The sequence below is a fragment of the Mesoplodon densirostris genome, chromosome 8, assembly GCF_025265405.1.
Source record: "Mesoplodon densirostris isolate mMesDen1 chromosome 8, mMesDen1 primary haplotype, whole genome shotgun sequence".
NCBI lineage: Eukaryota > Metazoa > Chordata > Mammalia > Artiodactyla > Ziphiidae > Mesoplodon > Mesoplodon densirostris.
This window is the reverse complement of record NC_082668.1, coordinates 34,292,140-34,312,530: the sequence shown is the minus strand read 5'-3', so window position 1 is coordinate 34,312,530 and position 20,391 is coordinate 34,292,140. Positions and strand designations below refer to the sequence as shown.

General features: G+C 35.0%; 1 protein-coding gene across 1 annotated transcript in view; it reads left to right on the top strand.

Moving 5' to 3' along the window:
- BMPR2 (bone morphogenetic protein receptor type 2) overlaps positions 1–20,391 on the top strand; it is a 190,902-nt gene that overhangs the window by 147,748 nt on the left and 22,763 nt on the right. The window contains exons 4-10 of the mRNA XM_060105745.1: positions 4,436–4,546; positions 5,305–5,396; positions 7,441–7,671; positions 8,400–8,514; positions 13,829–13,989; positions 14,996–15,143; positions 19,755–19,891. Coding sequence (XP_059961728.1) covers positions 4,436–4,546; positions 5,305–5,396; positions 7,441–7,671; positions 8,400–8,514; positions 13,829–13,989; positions 14,996–15,143; positions 19,755–19,891 — 995 coding nt within the window. The remainder of the gene's footprint in view (positions 1–4,435; positions 4,547–5,304; positions 5,397–7,440; positions 7,672–8,399; positions 8,515–13,828; positions 13,990–14,995; positions 15,144–19,754; positions 19,892–20,391) is intronic.

Genomic DNA, 20,391 nt, shown 5'->3' with positions numbered 1-20,391 from the left:
ATACATGACATTATGTATCTGTTAAAACCTGTAGAACTATACAACACAAATCTTGAAACTTAATGAAACTATGGCCTTTAACTAATAGTAATATATCAGTATTGGTTCATAATTTGTAATAAATGTTTCCATACTGTCTTAGTCTGCTCCAGCAGCTGTAGGGGAGAAAAAATCATTTTCCCTCCACCCTTCTAGGTTCTTGGCCGAGACCAAGACAGAATGACAGGAGAAAAACAAACAAGTTTAATAACATGTATATACCTCCTACATACATGGGAGATACCCAGGAGAAAAATGAGTGACTCTCCAAAATGGCCCAAGCTATCACCTTTTATATACCATACCCAGCTAAAAACCAAAGAAGATTGGGGTAGAGGTGAGGTGGAGACCACTTATGGGAATTTACCAGGCAAAGCAAAATAAACAAGGGTATAGTTGTTATGCAGATTTAAGTATAAGCTTTCTACAGTAAGTTTTAGTCTTCCTCTTCCTGGTGCAGAGAGGGAGATAGCTTTATAAATGGATATTTCCCTTAGAAATGTAAATATCCTTTATAAAAGGATAACTTCTATTAGGTTTTCAGAGCTTCTCCAGTGTCTGCTGTTTCTTAAAAATAACCAGCTCAAGAAAATCCTTCTGCCAAAGGGGCATATTTTGGGGTGCTGTATTCTGTTCCCCTTCCCAGCCATAATAAAATAACATAACAAGTGGCTTGACAACACAAATTTATTTTCTCACAGTCCTGAAGGCTAGAAGTTGGAGATTAGGGTTCCAGCATGATTGGGTTCTACTGTGGACTCTTCTGGGATTGCAGATGGTCTCCTTCTCACTGTTTCTTCACAGGGCAGAGAAAGAGAAAGCAAACACTCTCTTGTTTCTTCTTATAAGCACACTAATCCCACCCACTGTGAGCCCATTCTCATGGCCTCATCTAAACCTGCCTCCCAAAGGACCCATGTCCAAAAGTCATCACATTGGTAGTTAATGCTTCATCATATGACTTTTAAGGGAACACAGTTCAGTGCATAGCATACACTAATGGAAGCTATTAATAAGAGAAATCGTGTGTTGTGGGGGTGGTATATGAGAACTGTCAGAACTTTCTGCATAGTTTTTCTGTAAACCTAAACATCTCTAAATAATAAAGTCTATTAAAAATAATAACAAGGCTAAAGATTATGAATTTCAATTTCAGAGAGATTTAAAAATAGATGACATTTTCTTTGATATTCACTGCCCAATAGAATGCTAAATATGACAAGAACAAGCCATGTCAAGTCAGCATTCACCATGTTACACCTTTTGGTCTTTTCCTTCCTTCTGCCTTCCTTGAAACTCTCTACCTTACTTTAAATGTCACTATTTTCCACTATATCCTTGTTTCTTGTTTTGTCCTCCACTTTCCATCTCCTACCTTTTCTCTCTTTTTGACTTCAGTGGACCATAAAAATAAAATGTGAGCTTCCATAATAATGAATCTGTAATCTGATTGTCTTATACTATACTTTAAAGCTTCAGTTACCTTAAAAAAATACAAAGTATCTGAAAGTCAGTAATCATCTGACAGTCAATAAAGGGAAGATCAATAAGCACATAAAATAATTTGTGTATATCTTGTAAAAAATCTATAGATTATTATTTAGTTTGTGTGTGCATGTATCTCTGTTTTTTGTGTGTTGAAAATAGTTTTTCTTTTAGGTTGGGCATATTCTAAAGTCAGGGTTTTTTTAAAGGTAAAATTCATATAACGTAGAAATAACCATGTTAAAGTGTGCCATTTAGTGTATTTACAGTGTTGTGCAACCTCTATCTCGTTCCGAAACATTTTCATCAGTCCAAAAGGAAATTCTGTACCTGATAAGGAGTCACTGCAGATTTCCCCCTCACCCCAGTCCCTGGAAACTACTAATCTGCTTTCTGCCTCTGTGGATTTGTCTATTCTGGGTATTTCATTTAAATGGAATCATAGGGCTTCCCTGGTGGTGCAGTGGTTGAGAGTCCGCCTGCCAATGCAGGGGATACGGGTTCGTGCCCCAGTCCGGGAAGATCCCACATGCCGCGGAGCAGCTGGGCCCGTGAGCCATGGCTGCTGAGCCTGCGCTCCGCAACGGGAGAGGCCACAACAGTGAGAGGCCCGCGCACCACAAAATAAATAAATAAATAAATGAATGAATAAATGAATAAATAAATAAATAAAATTGAATCAAAGAATATGTGACCTTTTGTATATATCTGTTATATGGATAAACCACATTTTGTTTATTCAATCATTAGTTTATGAACATTTGTTTTGTTTCTACTTTTGGCTACTGTGATTAGTGATGCCATGAACATTTCTGTAGAAGTTTTTGAACAGTTAATTTTAATTCTTTTTGGTATATGACTAGGAGTCGGATTGCTGGATCTTATGGTAATGCTAGGTTTAACTTTTTGAGGAACTTCCAAAGTATTTTCTACTGTAGCTGCACCATTTACATTCCAACAATAATGTACAAGAGTTCTAATTTCTCTCCCCATTCTTGCCAACACTTTTTTCTTTTTTTAAATTATGCCATCCTAGTGTATGTATGAAGTGATGTCTCACAGTAAAATGAGGTTTCCTCCTATAACTTATTCTATATGTTAAATTTATGTGCAATTATTAATATGTTAAAGTCTATTAAAATACAATAAATGTCCTTCAGATTAAGAGAGTATTATAGTACTTCAACAGATCCTTCTATAGAAATATTGTTTTGACATTTTAATATTAATTGTGCTTAATTTGAGACAGATACATTCATTTAGAACAGGAATGCCCATCAGAGGAACTCTTTGCCGTGCTGGCTTTTGAGTTTGCCATAGAGCCTTCTAGTTTGACAGAATACATAATGTCCAAAGTGAAAAAGATTTAAAACACAATATGCTTGATTTTGACAGAGTGCAAAGAATGATTAAATAAAGATATTAGCAGTCATTAAGCCCAGTATCTGGTCATTATTATCAAATACTGCGTGAATACCTCCAGTTAAATGAATATGAACAGCTATCTCAGAAGATAATTCATTCCTTTTTTTTTTCTTTTTTAATTTTATTTTTGGCTGCGTTGGGTCTTCATTGCTCTGCGCAGGCTTTCTTTGGTTGCGGATATGGGGGCTACTCTTTGTTTTGGTCCGCGGGCTTCTCATGGCGGTGGTTTCTCTTTGTTGTGGAGCACGGGCTCTAGGCGTGCCAGCTTCAGTAGTTGTGGTATGTGGGCTCAGTAGTTGTGGCTTGCGGGCTGTATAGCACAGGCTCAGTAGTTGTGGCGCACGGGCTTAGTTGCTCCATGGCATGTGGGATCTTCCTGGACCAGGGCTCGAACCTGTGTCCCCTGCATTGGCAGACGGATTCTTAACCATTGCGCTACCAGGGAAGTCCCATTCATTCCATTTTAGACAGCTCTGTTTATAAACTTAAGTTCTTCTTTATGCTAGGTTAATAACTGCTGTCCTTGAACAGATACTAATTGGATCTTGTTATTCTCTCTAGCTACAGGTCCATTTTTCCACATGAAGACAGCTACCATATCTCCTCAAGTTTTCTCTTTTTCTACATCTGACACTTCTAATTCTTTCTACCCATCACATTTCAGAGTTCTTATACCTTCACTGTTCTACTTGCTCTCTTCTGGATGTGCTCTAGTTTGTAGTCATCCATTCTAAAGGGTATTTCTCTAGACATTATCTGATCCAAAGAATGGAACTAACACATAAGATGGTTTGCATGCTCGTGATAGGCCTGTGATTTAGACATGTGTGTTCCCTTTCTGCAAGTGAATGAGCTTAGGCTCAGACAGGTTAAGGTATATTCCCAAGGTCATAGAATATGTGGAAGAATGGAGTTTAAATCCAGTTCAGGTTTAACTGTCTGTAAAGCTATACTCTTTTCGTTAATAATCATAATACCAATATTGATAAACATTTATTGCATAGGTAGAATATACTCAACACTGTACTAAGTACTTAGACTCCCACCTAAGCCTCACAGAAGACTTGTGAGGTAGAGATTACTATTTTTACAAATGAGAGAATTGAAGATCAGAAAATTCTAATAATTTTCTAAAGGCCACTGAGAGACTAGTGTAGTCAAGATTTAAAAGCAAATGTGATTCCAAAGCTTGTTCTTTTAAATATTATACTGTTCTGTCTATGCTGTTCCATGATATAGTTGATATTTCAGTAATTAAGAGCACAACTACCAGGTGTTTCATTGTTCTAGGTCTATATAAAATAATGCATATGATTAAAAATATACAATTTAAAGTTATTACAAATTTATTATTAATTTTTCTTTCATTTCATTTGATGCAAAAACACTGCTGATTTGACTATATATTGATACAGCCTTTCTGTCAGTATTTAGCAAAATACCAAAAAGAAAGGGTGACTGTATTTAAAAATTTGTTTTCTTTTAGGTCCACCTCATTCATTTAACCGAGATGAGACAATAATCATTGCTTTGGCATCAGTCTCTGTATTAGCTGTTTTGATAGTTGCCTTATGCTTTGGATACAGGATGCTGACAGGTAAAAATATAATGTTTTGTTTTGTTATTTATTAAACATGTCATTTAATCAGAATTGATTTTATTTTAAAAAAATTCATCATGGTAAAAAACATCTCTGTGCTGTGGTAACCCCAGAGTCATCCTTCTCTCTTAAACTTTTTGTCCTAGTTTTTATGAAAGGTTTCAAACATATACAAAATACCTATTACCCAGCTTCAATGAGTATCACATCTGTATATTATCTATAGCCCCACTCACCACATGCTTCCATGCCACTGGACTATTTTGAAATAAATTGAAGGTATAACTTATCTGTAAATATTTTAGTATTATCTCTGAAATATAAAGACTTAAAATATATATAACCACAATACCATTTTCACATCTAAAAATAACAGTAATTCCTAAGTATCATCAACTGTCTAATTGGTTCTCATAAACTTTAGATTTGACAACCATTTTAGGAAATCAGCACCCATTCATTCATTTGAATAACTTTAATAAAACCTTCTTTAATGTTTCTGCATATTTCTTAGGGTTTTATACTGGGTGTATTACTGGAACAATCTCCCAGAATTCAGCTTTTGTTATTCATCTTTCATCTTCATTTATAGATGATTCCTAGTTTAGTAAATAGTTTTATTCCCATTGATATAAGGCATAAGTCTTGCTGTCCTCTGTAGGTCTTTTTTCAACTGTAATATATTAAAAAATGTAATAAAGATTTTCATTTTAAGAGAACCACACATTAGCAGGTTCTTTTTCCTATTCCTCTAGGAGACCGTAAACAAGGTCTTCACAGTATGAACATGATGGAGGCAGCAGCATCAGAGCCCTCTCTTGACCTAGATAATCTGAAACTGTTGGAGGTAAGATTGCTTTCAGATTACGGACTGTTTTTTCTGCTCTCATAGTATATCTGAGACAGTGATTTCATTAACTCATTCATTTATTCAACAAGCATTTATTATCAATTTTGTGCCAAGGCCTATTCTAGGCACTGAGAATGTTGGTGAACAATACAGATACATGAGGCTTATATTCTAGTGAGAGAGAGGCTACAAGAGGTTAAATAAATGAAAGTACAGTTGACCCTTGAACAACACGGTTTTGAACCGAATGGGTCCACTCATACACAGATTTTTTTCAATAGTAGATACTACAGTACTACACCATCCACAGTTGGTTGAATCTGCGAATGTAGAACCATGGACACAGAGGAACCATGTATATATGAAGGGTCAACTATAAGCTATACGTGGATTTTGGACTATGTGGAGGGGTTGGTGTCCCTAATCCTCACATTGTTCAGAGGTCAACTGTATATTTCAAGTAGTAGTAAGTGCTATGGAGAAAAAAAAGCAAATGAGATAAGAAAGTTATAGAAAAGGGGTTATTAAAGAAAGTATATTTAGAAAGGAGATGATCTTTGCATACAGACTTGAACAAGAGTATGGGAATAAAGACATATCAAATTCTGAGAAAAATGTGCTAGGCAAGCAGTTCACAGTAGATGCTGAATAAATATTCCTTGTCTGTGTATATATTGTATATTGTATAGGTACATACAAATATTATGTTTTGTATAGAATTAAATTTTCATTTGGTAATATCTCAGAACCTGTGTTAAAAGTCTTACCATGATGAATGTTTTTATGATCTTTATTAGGATAAATTAACTAAACCAGAGACTGCTAAATAATAGAACTGGTAGATTTGGTTATATAAAACATTTTAAGAACCTTCCATTTGGGAGAAAAATATAATAAAAGTTAAAAGCAAAATTTTAAAAAGGTATTTCAACACATAAACAATTGATAAAGAGATGGTAGATATCAACATGGAATCAACAGTCCATCAAAAATAGACAAAAGAGATGAATTATCAATTCACAGAAGAAGTAAGTATGCCTAGTAAATGTATAAGATGTCCAATTTACTAAACTGGAAAAAATACTAATTAAAACCATTAGGATTTTATCCTGGACTGAGTAAAAGAAACACTCCCAAGCATTGCTGATTTAACTTTATATTGATACAGCCTTTCTAAAGGGCAGTCTGTTTGTTAAAATTTAAATTAGAAATAGTGAATGAAATATAACAAATATCCTTAAATGGTAAATCCCTAACCTTTTTTCAGTAAAAAGTCAGAGAAATCCCAGAAGCCAAAAATGAAGAGAACAGTTGCATCTTGCTGGGGTTTTTTTGAGTTATTTTTTATTGTACTGTATTGTACTAGATATTGTGAATGTCATATTGTGGAGACCCTGTGTTCTGTTAGGTTCTTCTAAAGTGTGTTCATTTCGTTGTTTATTTTAGTAGGTGATTAACTTGGTTGGACATATTGCAAACTCATCTCTTGAGCTGAAGTTTAGATTTTATCTTTAGCTGGAGTCTGTCACATGCGTTAGTTGGGTTTCCAACTCTCTGACTCTCCTTTTTGGGATTCTCCCTTCATTTTCCATGCTGTGGTTGCCCCAAATTCTGTTCCCTGCTTCCTGAGGCCAGAAAGATTTTCTATCACAGTTTTTGCTCCACTACGCAGTGCAGATTTCAGCCTGCTCACAGGCTTAAGCTATAAAAATAAGTAGCTCACCCTATGCCATTCCTTTCTTCCAAGTGTTGACTCCCCTCAGAACCTATCTACTTTTGTTCATTCTCCAGCATTTTTAGATTTCTTTTTAAAAATATTGTTCAGAGTTTATAGTTGTCATCTGAGGGAGGGCTGGGTCTGGTAGGAGTTTCTGAGCCATATAAGATGCCAAATTTATTATTTTCTTGACAATGGAGTTACTCAAACTAAGCAATAGAGACCTGGTTGCATACATATGGATTTTATACTTTATTATTTAGTAAATTTGATTGTTAAGTTGTGATGAAATAATATCTTGCTTTCTTCAAAACAAATTTACAGCTGATTGGCCGGGGTCGATATGGAGCCGTATATAAAGGTTCCTTAGATGAACGTCCAGTTGCTGTAAAAGTGTTTTCCTTTGCAAACCGTCAGAATTTTATCAATGAGAAGAACATTTACAGAGTGCCTTTGATGGAACATGACAACATTGCTCGCTTTATAGTTGGAGATGAGAGAGTCACTGCAGATGGACGCATGGAGTATTTGCTTGTGATGGAATATTATCCCAATGTAAGTTCTTCATAAAAAATATACTGACATTTATGTCAGTCAGATTTGTAGGAGGACCCCGGTTATGTAGAGTGTTGCTGGTTTGCAAACTGGTTATTAATGGTCTACAATGACATAAGGATTTTACTCCAGAATGTGAATGAAACTGTTTAGTCCCTACGCACTCACGTCACTCTGTCTCTGTCTCTGTCTGTCTCTCTCTCTCAGCAAGACTTTCTTGATGAAGGAAGCAGTGCTTTGATTGACATTTATTCTGATACATGCTTCTTATCCCAGACTGGTAATAAATAGTTTGTAGATGAGCACCTGGAGTAGCACTGACACATGTATATTTACAAAAGCCTTCTGTTTTCTACTTGTAAAACATAACAGTATAATTTATATTTGTACTGGTATGAGATACAGTGTAAAGAAAGAGTTGAAGATACTTTTTTGTGTGTCTTAAGTTGATAAATAAAAGAAGCGTTTAAAATGAAATAACCATTCATAATTTTTAATATTGGAGAAATAAAAATTGATAATGTCTAAATTCTCTTTTCCATCCTCTCCTCCTCTCTCTACCTATAGAAATGTCTTTTCTTACTTCAAGATTCTGAAATGTTATAATTCATTAGATCTCCTTTGAATCCTAACATGCAAATCCTTTTTACAGCTGCTAACTTACCTCCTCGTGTTCAAGTAAAGTAATTCTACTTTTTTCCCCTTTTTACTTTTTCCCCTCCATACAGGGATCTCTATGCAAGTATTTAAGTCTCCATACAAGTGACTGGGTAAGCTCTTGCCGTCTGGCTCATTCTGTGACTAGGGGACTGGCTTATCTTCATACAGAATTACCACGAGGAGGTAAGACAATGAATAGAAGATGCATGACAACCATGTAGGGCCAGAATTCACAAAGGGAAATCTTATTCATATCTTTAAAGTAAAAGTATATTTTATATTATAGCAGATGTATTATCAGCCAGTTGTTTACAAGATCTAGCGTAAGGAAATATATTTGAAATTTAATAAGAAGAATAAGAAAAAGAACTTCAGTTCTCTAGAGGGGTCATGGATTCCATTGCGATTTTGATTAAAGCTCTGAACACTCCCCCTGTAAAGATAGACGTATGGGCATACTTTAAAAAAATACTGTTTTGATTGTAGGGGTCCTCAGAGCCTTTGAAGTTCATCTATGGACCTAGGTTAAGAACCTCTTAGCTAGACTGTGTTGTATTTTCCTTGTATTTATTTTGCTTATTTAAATGAACTACAAATGCGTTATCACTTCTTTACACATGAATTCCATTGGTTGGTTGGTCTTTAGTGTAAAACCCAAATGTATCTTTTGATAAATCAGTGCTTCTCTTAGCTAGAATTAGCCTTGTTCAAATTTATCAGGGAGAAAAAAGTAACAGGTTTCAATGAAGATGACATTTTTTTTTCTTTCTCATGTAAGAATCTGAAGAGAGACAGTCTAACCTTTTTTGGCAGCACCATAATATTATCAGGGCCCCAGGCTCCTCTATTTCTCCTCCATTACTCTTTATATGTGGCTTGTTTTCAAGGTCACCTCATTGTTCATCATGCTGTATGCTAATCAGCAGAGAAAAGGAAAGTAGAAGGAATTCCCTCCTTTTACCTCGAGAAGTCCCACTCTTGTGCTTATGTTTTGTTTCCCAGAACTTAGTCCATGCTTTCCTACCACACTTAGCTGCAAGGGATGCTTTTGAATATAGCCTGTTTTTGTTTTTGTTTAGCTGGGTGCATTGCTGCCTCAGATAACACTGGGTTCTGTTACTAAATAGGAAGAGGAGAACGCATGGTGAGGAGTAAGGCTTCGCCAGTGTGTCATTACCGTGTGGTTATGTTCCTTGCCATAACTACAGTTTATATTCAGCCTTTATGTACATTTTTGCTAGTTTTTCAAAGCATCTTTTTAATGTATTTGCTTTTTCACTTTGTTTCAATATACACCTCACATCACAGGCACCTCTAAATTAGCTTTGCTGTGAAAATCCGTCTTTGCATTTTCATCCCTTATAGCAATTTTCTTGTCATGCATTTTTTTCAGTATCTCTGACCTCTGTAATGAAGAGAATATTTAATGTAACAATTTCTTAGATCTTTGTTCCATTGTATGATAGCATGGATCATCTTTTCTATCTGCTGCTTCATATATAAATAATTTCTGAATAATTTATCAGTTCATTTATCTTGACATCTTGCTTTTCCTGAATACAGAATTGACCAATGTTATTGCCTGTGTCAGCAACTTGATGCACTTACTTTAGTGCTTTAGCTCATTAACCATTTGTACTGTGTTTCCTTATTCTTAAATATCATAACTCTTTTAAAGAGCTGGCTTAGCACAGAACCTAAAATACCATCCTAATCCCCCTTTTCAAGGCTTGCATGATTCAATAAGGTTTCTAGTCAAACATTGGCTGAAAAGAGTGATTGCCATCAAATATGAGTTTTATTTAAACACAGACATTATTCTAAAACATTACCTAATATTATCACTAAATAGTTAACCATTTTTAAAAATGCGTATCTATATGCTATTGTAAAAAACATAAGTATAATAGCTATTTGAATTTTTGGTTTTACCTAATTATTTAAAAAATATTCCATACCTCATACCAGTCAGAATGGCCCTCATCAAAAAGTCTGCAAGTAATAAATGCTGGAGAGGGTGTGAAGAAAAAGGAACCCTCCTACACTGCTGGTAGGAATGTAAATTGGTATAGCCACTATGGAGAACAGTATGTAGGTTCCTTAAAAAACTAAAAATAGAGGTACCATATGATCCAGCAATCTCACTTCTGGGCACATACCTGGAGAAAATATAATTTGAAAAGATACATGCACCCCAGTGTTCGTTGCAGTACTATTTACAATAGCCAAGCAACAGATGTCCATCGACAGATGAATGGATAAAGATGTGGTATATATATATAAAGGGAATATTACTCAACCATAATATAATGCCATTTACAGCAACATGGATGGACCTAGAGATTATCATACTAAGTGAAGTAAGCCAGAGAAAGACAAATATCATATATCACTTATGTGTAGAATTTGCAAAAAAAAAAAAGATACAAATGAACTTATTTACAAAACAGAAATAGACCCACAGACATAGAAAACAAACGTATAGTTACCAAAGGGGAAGGGGGAGAGGGATAAATCAGGAGGATGGAATTAACATATACACACTACTATATGTAACATAGGTAACCAACAAGGACCTACTGCATAGCACAGGGAGCTATACTCAATATTTTGTAATAACCTATAAGGGAAAATTATGTGAAAAAGAATGTGTGTGTGTGTGTGTATGCATGTTTATGTATAACTGAATCACTGCTGTACACCTGAAACTAACATGACATTGTAAATGACTATATTTCAATAATAAATAAATATTCCAACTATACGGTACTATTTCAAAACATTTAAAGTGACATTTCACTTTTTTTCAGAGAACTCTATTCTTCCCGGTATCTTCAGATACAACTTTGCTATTTGGCATACAAATTTTGTAGTAAGGAATAATACTGTTATTATTTATTCAGCTATTTTTTGCTTCAGAAGAAGTAGGAATTGAACCTGTTTATTTGTAATTGGTTCTCCCTATGAATTTTTTTCCTAATGATAATGTCAGTATAACATTATCATGGAAAAAGTCTAGCAAAGAAAGAACATACATAGATCACTTAAATCTATAACTAGAAAATTACTACTAACTAGTTTATGTACATCGTTCCAGTTCCTTTGCTCTGTGTGTGTGTGTGTGTGTGTGTGTGTGTGTGTGTGTGTTTATGCAAATATCCACAGAGAGACTATTTTGTGTTCAGGTTTTATTTTTTAACATAATTAAAATAATATTGTGTCCCACTTTGCTTTAAGAAATTTGCCAAGTGTGCTACTGCCCAGGGCAAAATCATTACATGCTTGGCCCCCCCTTTCTACAAACCACAACCCCTTCCCCAATAAAAAAAAATTAAAATGAATATTGAGGGGAACTTTAAGGGGAAAAGAAGTCTCAAAAAGGTGGTCTATAGTTCCACCCTCTGCATTGGTGATGAATCCTCTCTTCTCTTCCTTTTTCTTTTTTTCTTTTTCCTTATTTCCTCCCTCGCTTCCTTCCTCCTTTGCTTCTTCCCTCTCCTCTTTTCTTTTTTCCTTTTTTTTTTTTTTTTTTTGTGGTACACGGGCCTCTCACTGTTGTGGCCTCTCCCGTTGCGGAGCACAGGCTCCGGATGCGCAGGCTCAGCAGCCATGGCTCACGGGCCCAGCCACTCCACGGCATGTGGGATCTTCCCGGACCGGGGCACGAACCCGCGTCCCCTGCATTGGCGGATTCCCAACCACTGTGCCACCAGGGAAGCCCCCTCTTTTCTTTTCATTTCTTTTGTTTCCTTTTTTAATAGTAGCAGAAAGTATTACCCTGTTTTCCCCTCTGGCTGGCTGGCTGACTGACTCATTTTACAGTCTTCACATTATTAACCTGGTTTCCCTTATGTGTGAGATATTTTAGTCTAAGTATTGCTTTGGTGTTAGTATACAAACGTTTTCCAGTGTCTCTATAAATTTTCTTATATAAATATCAGCTCGAGATTTTACCACATATACTTATGTTGTGGTTTTATTCAGAGTAAGAAATGTAGCTCTGTTAGGGGTTGAATGAGCCATGTTAGTACATACTTCGGAAGGCTGGACCGGGAAGAGGAGCAAATGAGAAAGAAGTCTATTTTTAGAAAAAGAAACCTGGTAACTGCTATTTTTCTTCTAGTTGTGCTATTGCCTACCCCCCCACACCCCCCACCCCCAATAGGAAAGGAATCATTATCTTCTGTCTTTAGTTTCATTGATGGTGAAATTGAAGTCTAATACATGTTAATGAGAGTAATAAATGTAAATACTGAGTCTTTTTGTGCCTAAATATAAACACTCTCAACTTATCGTTGACTTTGTTCTGATTGCTCTATTTCTTTCTATACCTGAGGAGTTATTTTAAATTTTGTGAATGGTACTTTAGAATCTTTTTCTTTTCAAGAGCTACGGTTTTATTCAATATAAGATTTATATAAGGTTTTCTTTTTTAAAAATTTTATTGGAGTATCGTTGATTTACAATGTTGTGTTAACTTTTCCTGTACAACAAAGTGACTCAGCTATACATATATATATTCTTTTTCATATTCTTTTCCATTATGGTTTATCACAGGATATTGAATATAGTTCCCTGTTCTATACAGTAGGATCTTGTTGTTTTTCCATCCTATATATAATAGTTTGCATCTGCTAATCCCAAACTCTCAATCCGTTCCTCCCCCTCCCACCCGCCAAGGTTTTCTTATAAAGAGGAAAAGAATTATGATTTTAGTTAGGGGCTTAGGTTGGATATATTCTTTCACTCAGCAAGCATTTACTGTGTGCCATGCCTTTTGAATTCAGGCAAAACATGTTCTCTCTCTGCCTACATGGATCATTTAGTCTTCTGATTAACAAGTAATAGAATGAGTATAATAGTGTTTTGTTTCTTTGTAAAATCAGAAAACAGCTACCAGCCCATTGCAAAACTGTTTCTAGTTTGATTTGAAGAACTGTGGTGGGCTTAGATACATGGCTAAGCCTCAGGACAAAACTGGGATTTTCTGTCATAGGTTTGATTTGATAAGCTGTAAGAGAATACTGTAAAATACATATACCAGTTTTGGAGCCATGTCAGTTTTTCAGTGATAATTGTTTTAGATAAGTTGACTTTTTATTGTTTTTTATGCAAGATATTCCTTTCTCTTTTGCCTCCTTTTGCTACTCTAGAAATGAAAAGGAAAAAAAAAAGTACATGTTAAAATTAGAAGCAACAGCCTCTTGGCTATTAATTGCAGCTGAATGTTTATGCAGCTGAATCTTTAGAGCTTAATTAATTATAGTTCCAACAGGAGTTATGTTGTGAAATATACCGAAAATAGTGGGGATTGTGAGTTGAAATTTTGATTTCTTATGTCCTTTTTTGCTGTTGGAAAATTAATGGGCAGAAAAATAACACTATCTTCTATATTTATATAGCCCCTATATTTATATAGAAGGTAATACTTCATGCTCATTTCATGTCCAGTAGTGCTATTTAAGCATTAATAAATATTTGAAAATTATCCAAACAGATCACTATAAACCTGCAATTTCCCATCGAGATTTAAATAGCAGAAATGTTCTGGTGAAAAATGATGGAACCTGTGTTATTAGTGACTTTGGGTTGTCCATGAAGCTGACTGGAAATAGACTGGTGCGCCCAGGGGAGGAAGATAATGCAGCCATAAGTGAGGTGAGTGTATACAAAAGGTATCACACTGACATATTTTTAAAACATAATAAATTGTATTTAAGAATCCACTAACTACTCAGGACAGTTATCCTTATCCAAGCGTAGCATATTAGGAATTACAAAATTAAGATATACAGAAGACATTGCATGAAGTTCATCACTTCATTGTGGAAATCACTGCCATTCCAACTCATTTTTGTCAATATTAGGAGGAATGCTATTGAATAGGATGAATATATCACAGTTTAATTATTTTAAAAGGGTATTTTTTTTGAAAGAAAAAATTGCTAAGGTGAATTTTATTAAAATTTAAAACTTCTGCTCTGCAAAAGGCAGTGTTAAGAGAATGAAAAAAACAAGCCATAGACTGGGAGAAAATATTTGCAAAACACATATCTGATAAAGGACTTGTATCCAGAATATAAAAGAACTCTTAAAACTCAACAGTAAGAAGACAAACAAGCCAATTAAAAAATAGAAGATCTGAACAGACACCTTACCGGAGAAGTTTTACAGATGGCAAATAAACATATAAAAGTTACTCAACATCATTCCTCATTAGAGAACTGCAAATCCAAACAAGATTCCATTACGTTCAGATGTTAAAAAAAACCCAATAATATCAAATGCTGGTGAAGATGTGGAGCAACAGCAACTCATTCATTGTTGGTGGGAATGCAAAAGGGTTATAGCCACTTTGGAAGACATAGTCTTCCAGCAATTTACCCAATTGAGTTGACAACTTATATTCACACAGAAACCTGTACATAAACGTTTTAGCAGCTTTATTCATAATTGCCAAAAACTGAGAGCAACCAAGATGTCCTAAAATGGGTATTTTATTTATTAAAAATTTGGTATAGAAAGGCTCAGTGACATGCTTAGTTAGGTTCAAATAACATTGACATATTGTTGACCTGAAATTTATGTATAACTTGTGGTCTAATGTATGCCCTTCAGAATATGCTACATTCTTTTTCTGAAATAAATCACTCTAATTTATCAGGTTGGCACAATCAGATATATGGCACCAGAAGTTCTAGAAGGAGCCGTGAACCTGAGGGACTGTGAATCAGCTTTGAAGCAAGTAGATATGTATGCACTTGGACTAATTTATTGGGAGATATTTATGAGATGTACAGACCTCTTCCCAGGTAAGGGAACTGCTGTCAAAAGTTGATGTATGGGGGCTTCCCTGGTGGCGCAGTGGTTGAGAGTCCGCCTGCCGATGCAGGGGACACGGGTTCGTGCCCCGATCCCGGAAGATCCCACATGCCGCGGAGCGGCTGGGCCCGCGAGCCATGGCCGCAGAGCCTGTGTGTCCGGAGCCTGTGCTCCGCAACGGGAGAGGCCACAGCAGTGAGAGGCCCGCGTACAGCAAAAAAAAAAAAAAAAAAAAAATTGATGTATGTTTTGAAGTGAAGCAGTTATATTTTTTTCTACCTATATTAAATAAGTCAACTTTGATGTGTTTGTACTTTCATTTAAACCTTTAGCTCACTGCCATCTAGTGTTCAGAAACATTACTAGCAGAAGGATGTGAATCAGGAAAAACTTTTTAGAAAGGACTCCAGGTTTGCATCTGAGTATAATTTAATTAATTGCTCATAATAGCTTATCTGTGTTCAGGTTGGTCTCTCATTGCTTTAGCAGTCATTGTTTTCCTTACACAACCTTTGAGCATTTGAGAAGCTGCACTTAACAGTGTTTCCTGAATTGACCCAGTAAGGAATTAGAAGTAATGAATTATCCATTGGAACACTTTTTTCTTCCTGTCTTTTTTTCATTCTCCTTTTCCTCCTTTTTAAAAAACTTCTCCCTTGTCATCATGCCTTCCTGCCTACCTTCCTTCCTTTCATGAAAGAACACTCATTTAATGTGAATGCTTATTTGAGGCTTACTTGAAATAGCCAAATAATTGTATATTTTTTCTCCTTTTGTTAAGATTACATCACTGTCATTGTGATATAAAAATTTAAAGTAATTACCAATATGTGCACTGCACCCTTATAGGTGGTGTACAAAATGATTTGACATAAATGGTCTTTATCTTATAGGAATAACCACATTAAAAGCATAAGAAAAGGATATAAAGTCAGTTAAACCAGCATTGGACAAATTTATGAAATGGAACCATTTAATAAAAACAGATTAGTAGTGGGGTTGAATTTTTTTGCTTTAAAAACAGTAAGCATTTAACAATAGTTTAATTTTAAAATATAATGAAATAAATTAATAATTATTTAGATTACTTACACATCAATCAGTTATTACTTAGAAGTATATTTTCCAGTTAATTGGAAGTACGGAGTACTCAAAGTGTTTTTCTGGAAATAGCAGTGACTGCAGTAGTATCACATATTATTGGAACCATGGAACTTTTAATTTCTATTATTGGAACTTTGGCCACATATTTTTTAAAAATCCTAATCCAGAATTTCTGGTTTTTAGAAGCATGTCTGACTAAAAGGATTCTTGTACCAGCTTTAGTTAGTACATTGCTATCAGCAACATTTTTTGAACAATTACTGATTCAAAGAATATCTATTGCTTTTGGACTGAAAAATAATAAAATGCAATATCAGATGTTTGAAAAATAAAAGACAATTGAATCTTATTTGAAGAATATTATTATAATAGAAATATAGGATGAATTGAAATAGTACTAGAAAGAGTTTAAAAAGGAAAAAGAAATTGGGGGTTACTTTTAAATGTATACAGAATTTCAGTTTAGGAAGATGGAAAAAGTTCTGGAGATGGATGCACAACATTGTGAATGCCCCTAGTGCCACAGAACTGTACACTCAGAAATGGTTAAAATGGTAAATTTTATGTTATGTACATTTAACCAAAATTTAAAATAAAAATAAAGCAAAAAGAAGAGAGTTGCAATAAGGTACCCTGTAATCTTGGGTATGGAAATGGGGAGGAAGAGGCATATGTGAGAGAAAATGTAGAAAAGGAAGCTGTGGTTTTGGTTAGCTATTGGAAGACAGTCTAGGGAGCTGAGAAATATTGAGAGGTCTGAGAAATAGGGTGGCAGCCAGGAGCTTAGGAAAGAGTACTGGTTTACATTGGAAAGATGTGTTAATTGTGGGAACTTTTCGGTGGGGTATTGATAGACAACTCAAAAAATTGTTATTGAAGAACTTAATGAAGAATTTAAGATTAAAATGATATCTGGGAATTACCTACATAGAGATGGTAATTGAGAATTTATAAGTGGATGCAGTCCCCTAAAAGAATAAATGAAGAGAGAGAAACGTTGGTGAGTAAAGACTGAATATTAGGTGACCTCCCCCTCCCCCATCATAGGAAGACAAATGGACATAGAAGACAAATGGACAGAAAAATAGTGAGGAAACTGAGAAATCTTAGTATCTTGGAAGTCAGTGTTAGAAAGTATTAAGAACCAATATTAGTAGAAACATGTAATTGAAAGGTCAAAAGGAAGTGGAACTGAGGAATGATCTTGGAATTTGAATAGGAGGAGGTCATTGGTATTCTTGGAGTTTCTGTGGAATAGGGAAGACAGAAATATTACAGGGTGTAGGAGGAAAAGAGTGCTAAAAAAGCACAGGCCGAGGATACAGGGTACTCCTAAAATTTTTAACAGTGAAATGGGGTGTAAATTGAAAAAAAGTATTCCACAAACATATGAATAAGCCTAAAGAATAGCATATATTAGTGGAAAAATTCTTATAAGATATTTTTTTTGTTTTGTTTTGGGTTTTTTTGCGGTACGCGGGCCTCTCACTACTGTGGCCTCTCCCGTTGCGGAGCACAGGCTCCGGACGCGCAGGCTCAGTGGCCATGGCTCACGGGCCCAGCCACTCTGTGACATGTGGGATCCTCCTGGACCGGGAGGCGAACCCGTGTCCCCTGCATCGGCAGGCGGACTCCCAACCACTGCGCCACCAGGGAAGCCCTAAAATATGTTTTAAACTGCTATGATAGAACTCCAAATGCAAGACATGCTTTTATTATTGTTCCATTTTATTGAATGGAAGCAGTTTGTTATAAAGACTGCGTCTCTCTGTAAAATATTAACAATATAAATGAATTAGGATCTATATTACAAAGGAAGAGCAGGAAGGAAGGAAGAAAAACAGAAGGCAAGAGAAAGAAAAAGGAGGAAGAGAACAAGCATAATTTAAGAAGGGAATTAAAACGTTCCTAACTGCTTAGAGACATAATTAACAAGTAACAGATGAGAACCATGAAGATTTAGTAGAAATTTGATAATTCTTAATGTCATTCCATTTCCAAAACAAGATTGTGCATCAGTTTTATTTAGCAGGTTTTCTAATTATAATTTACACCCGATTAAAACAAATAAGTAAAATTGTGTTAAATATTTATTTATTCTACTGAAGAACATTTGAAGAAAAAATAACACTTGGAAGGTATGTATGTGTGTTGTGTATATGTCTCAGAAAGACAGAAGAGATATATTAGTAAGTATCTTACAGTTCACAGATGGTATGGGTTGAGGGTTTATCATATGAGATTTCATGAAAGAAAGTGGTACACTAACTGGCAGGATGAAATACTTTAGTTTTGTCTTTCAAGTTCAGTGTTGATGGTTATTGATCAGAAATAAGTATCTGCTTAAACTTTTATAGAATATGTGAAAATACCATTTGTATCTATAGATAGTGCAATATTCCAAAAACTTTGGGCTATGCTACATAAATTATAGAATTACTCTTTGTAAATCTTTTTTAATATTGGTGGAGGGCAAGTGTATAGGTTTTTTGTTTTTGAATATTCAGATTGAAGCATAAAACTTCAATTACATGCTTTGTAATGTACTTTCTATCTGGGTCGTTATAAATTTTGTATTGTCTCCACATGAGTAAGATAAGGAAAGCAGACATTTCCATTTTGCTGACAGGAAAACTGAAACACAGAATAGTTAAACGGCTTTTCCTAGGTAGAGATGAAGCCAAGATTAGAACCTAAATGCCTTACCTCCTTCCTGGTATTCTTTCTTCTAATTTATCTTGTCATTTTAATGGTATTGGGGGAGGGACAAGGGGACAGGAAGAGTCTATTTCTCTTGAGTTCTTTGCCAAGATTTTGACTAAACGATTGGTTTTCTAAATGTTGGTCCCAGAGGTCTTCTGTGTGGCTCAATATGTTAATTAAGTTTAATCTGACAACATTTTGTAAAAATTGTTAAGTCTTTTATCACAAGCTGCTGATTGTGCATATTGGTGATGAATAGGGTTATTAAACAGTGATAGAATAGTTAATGATATTTTAAAATCCTTGATATAGGTACTACTTATTAAGGGGGAAAGTCAGTTCATTGACTTGATCAAATGGTCATCATCATAAAAACTTTTGTGACATATGAAAAATCTGGCTAGACTATAATAGAGTCAGTGATGTAATGAGACATGACTATACCACCCACCCACTTATATTTAGTTCTGCAGACATGTTTGTTGTACTAGATCTTGGACTTTCTCCTCATATTCACCACCCTCAATCCCCGTATGGGATAAGAATTCAGTTTTAAGTGTTAAACCTCATGTATATAATAATGTCCACCCCCACCCCCAAATTCACTAATACTAGAAACCATTTAAAAATAGCTGCCCATCATTGTAACTACCATCTAATTTATAACAAACATTTAATTTATCAAACAAAGACTATTCTAAATAGAGCTTTTACTAATAGTGCATAAAACCCACAACAGGGTCTCTTTATAATTACAAATTTTACTCTTATCTTTTTTTAAAAAAAATACACAGGTGAATCTGTACCAGAATACCAGATGGCTTTTCAGACAGAGGTTGGAAACCATCCCACTTTTGAAGATATGCAGGTTCTGGTGTCTAGGGAAAAACAGAGACCCAAGTTCCCAGAAGCGTGGAAAGAAAATAGCCTGGTAAGGAAAAACTGAATTATTGAAAAAGAGGACTTATGATGAAGATGTTCAAATGTTGCTTGAAGCAAAAATAGTTTGTTAATAATGGTAATAGTTTTTAGAGTTGTCTAATGTCAAAAATACAACTTACTTGATTTGTATGCTATTATATATTTTCAGAGAGGCACTAAACTGTTGTGTCTGAAGTTTGCTACACTGGGTAACAGCTAGAATAATTAACATGATAATATTTTAAATATTATTGAAATTCCATTCCATTTATCCTCTTGAGAGTGGTACCAAAAATGTTAATTAGTGCAGACTTACATATTCAAGGACTAATAGAAATTTAAACTGCACCAAAAAGAAAGCAAGGTACCGCATATAAATTCTGCTTATTAAAAATGCAGTTCACAACGCTGAAATATTTTCAGAGGCTCCGGCCATTTCAGTAAATTGTTGCTACAACGCTAAAAACATCTTATAAACATTTGCATACAAGACATACATCCACACACTCT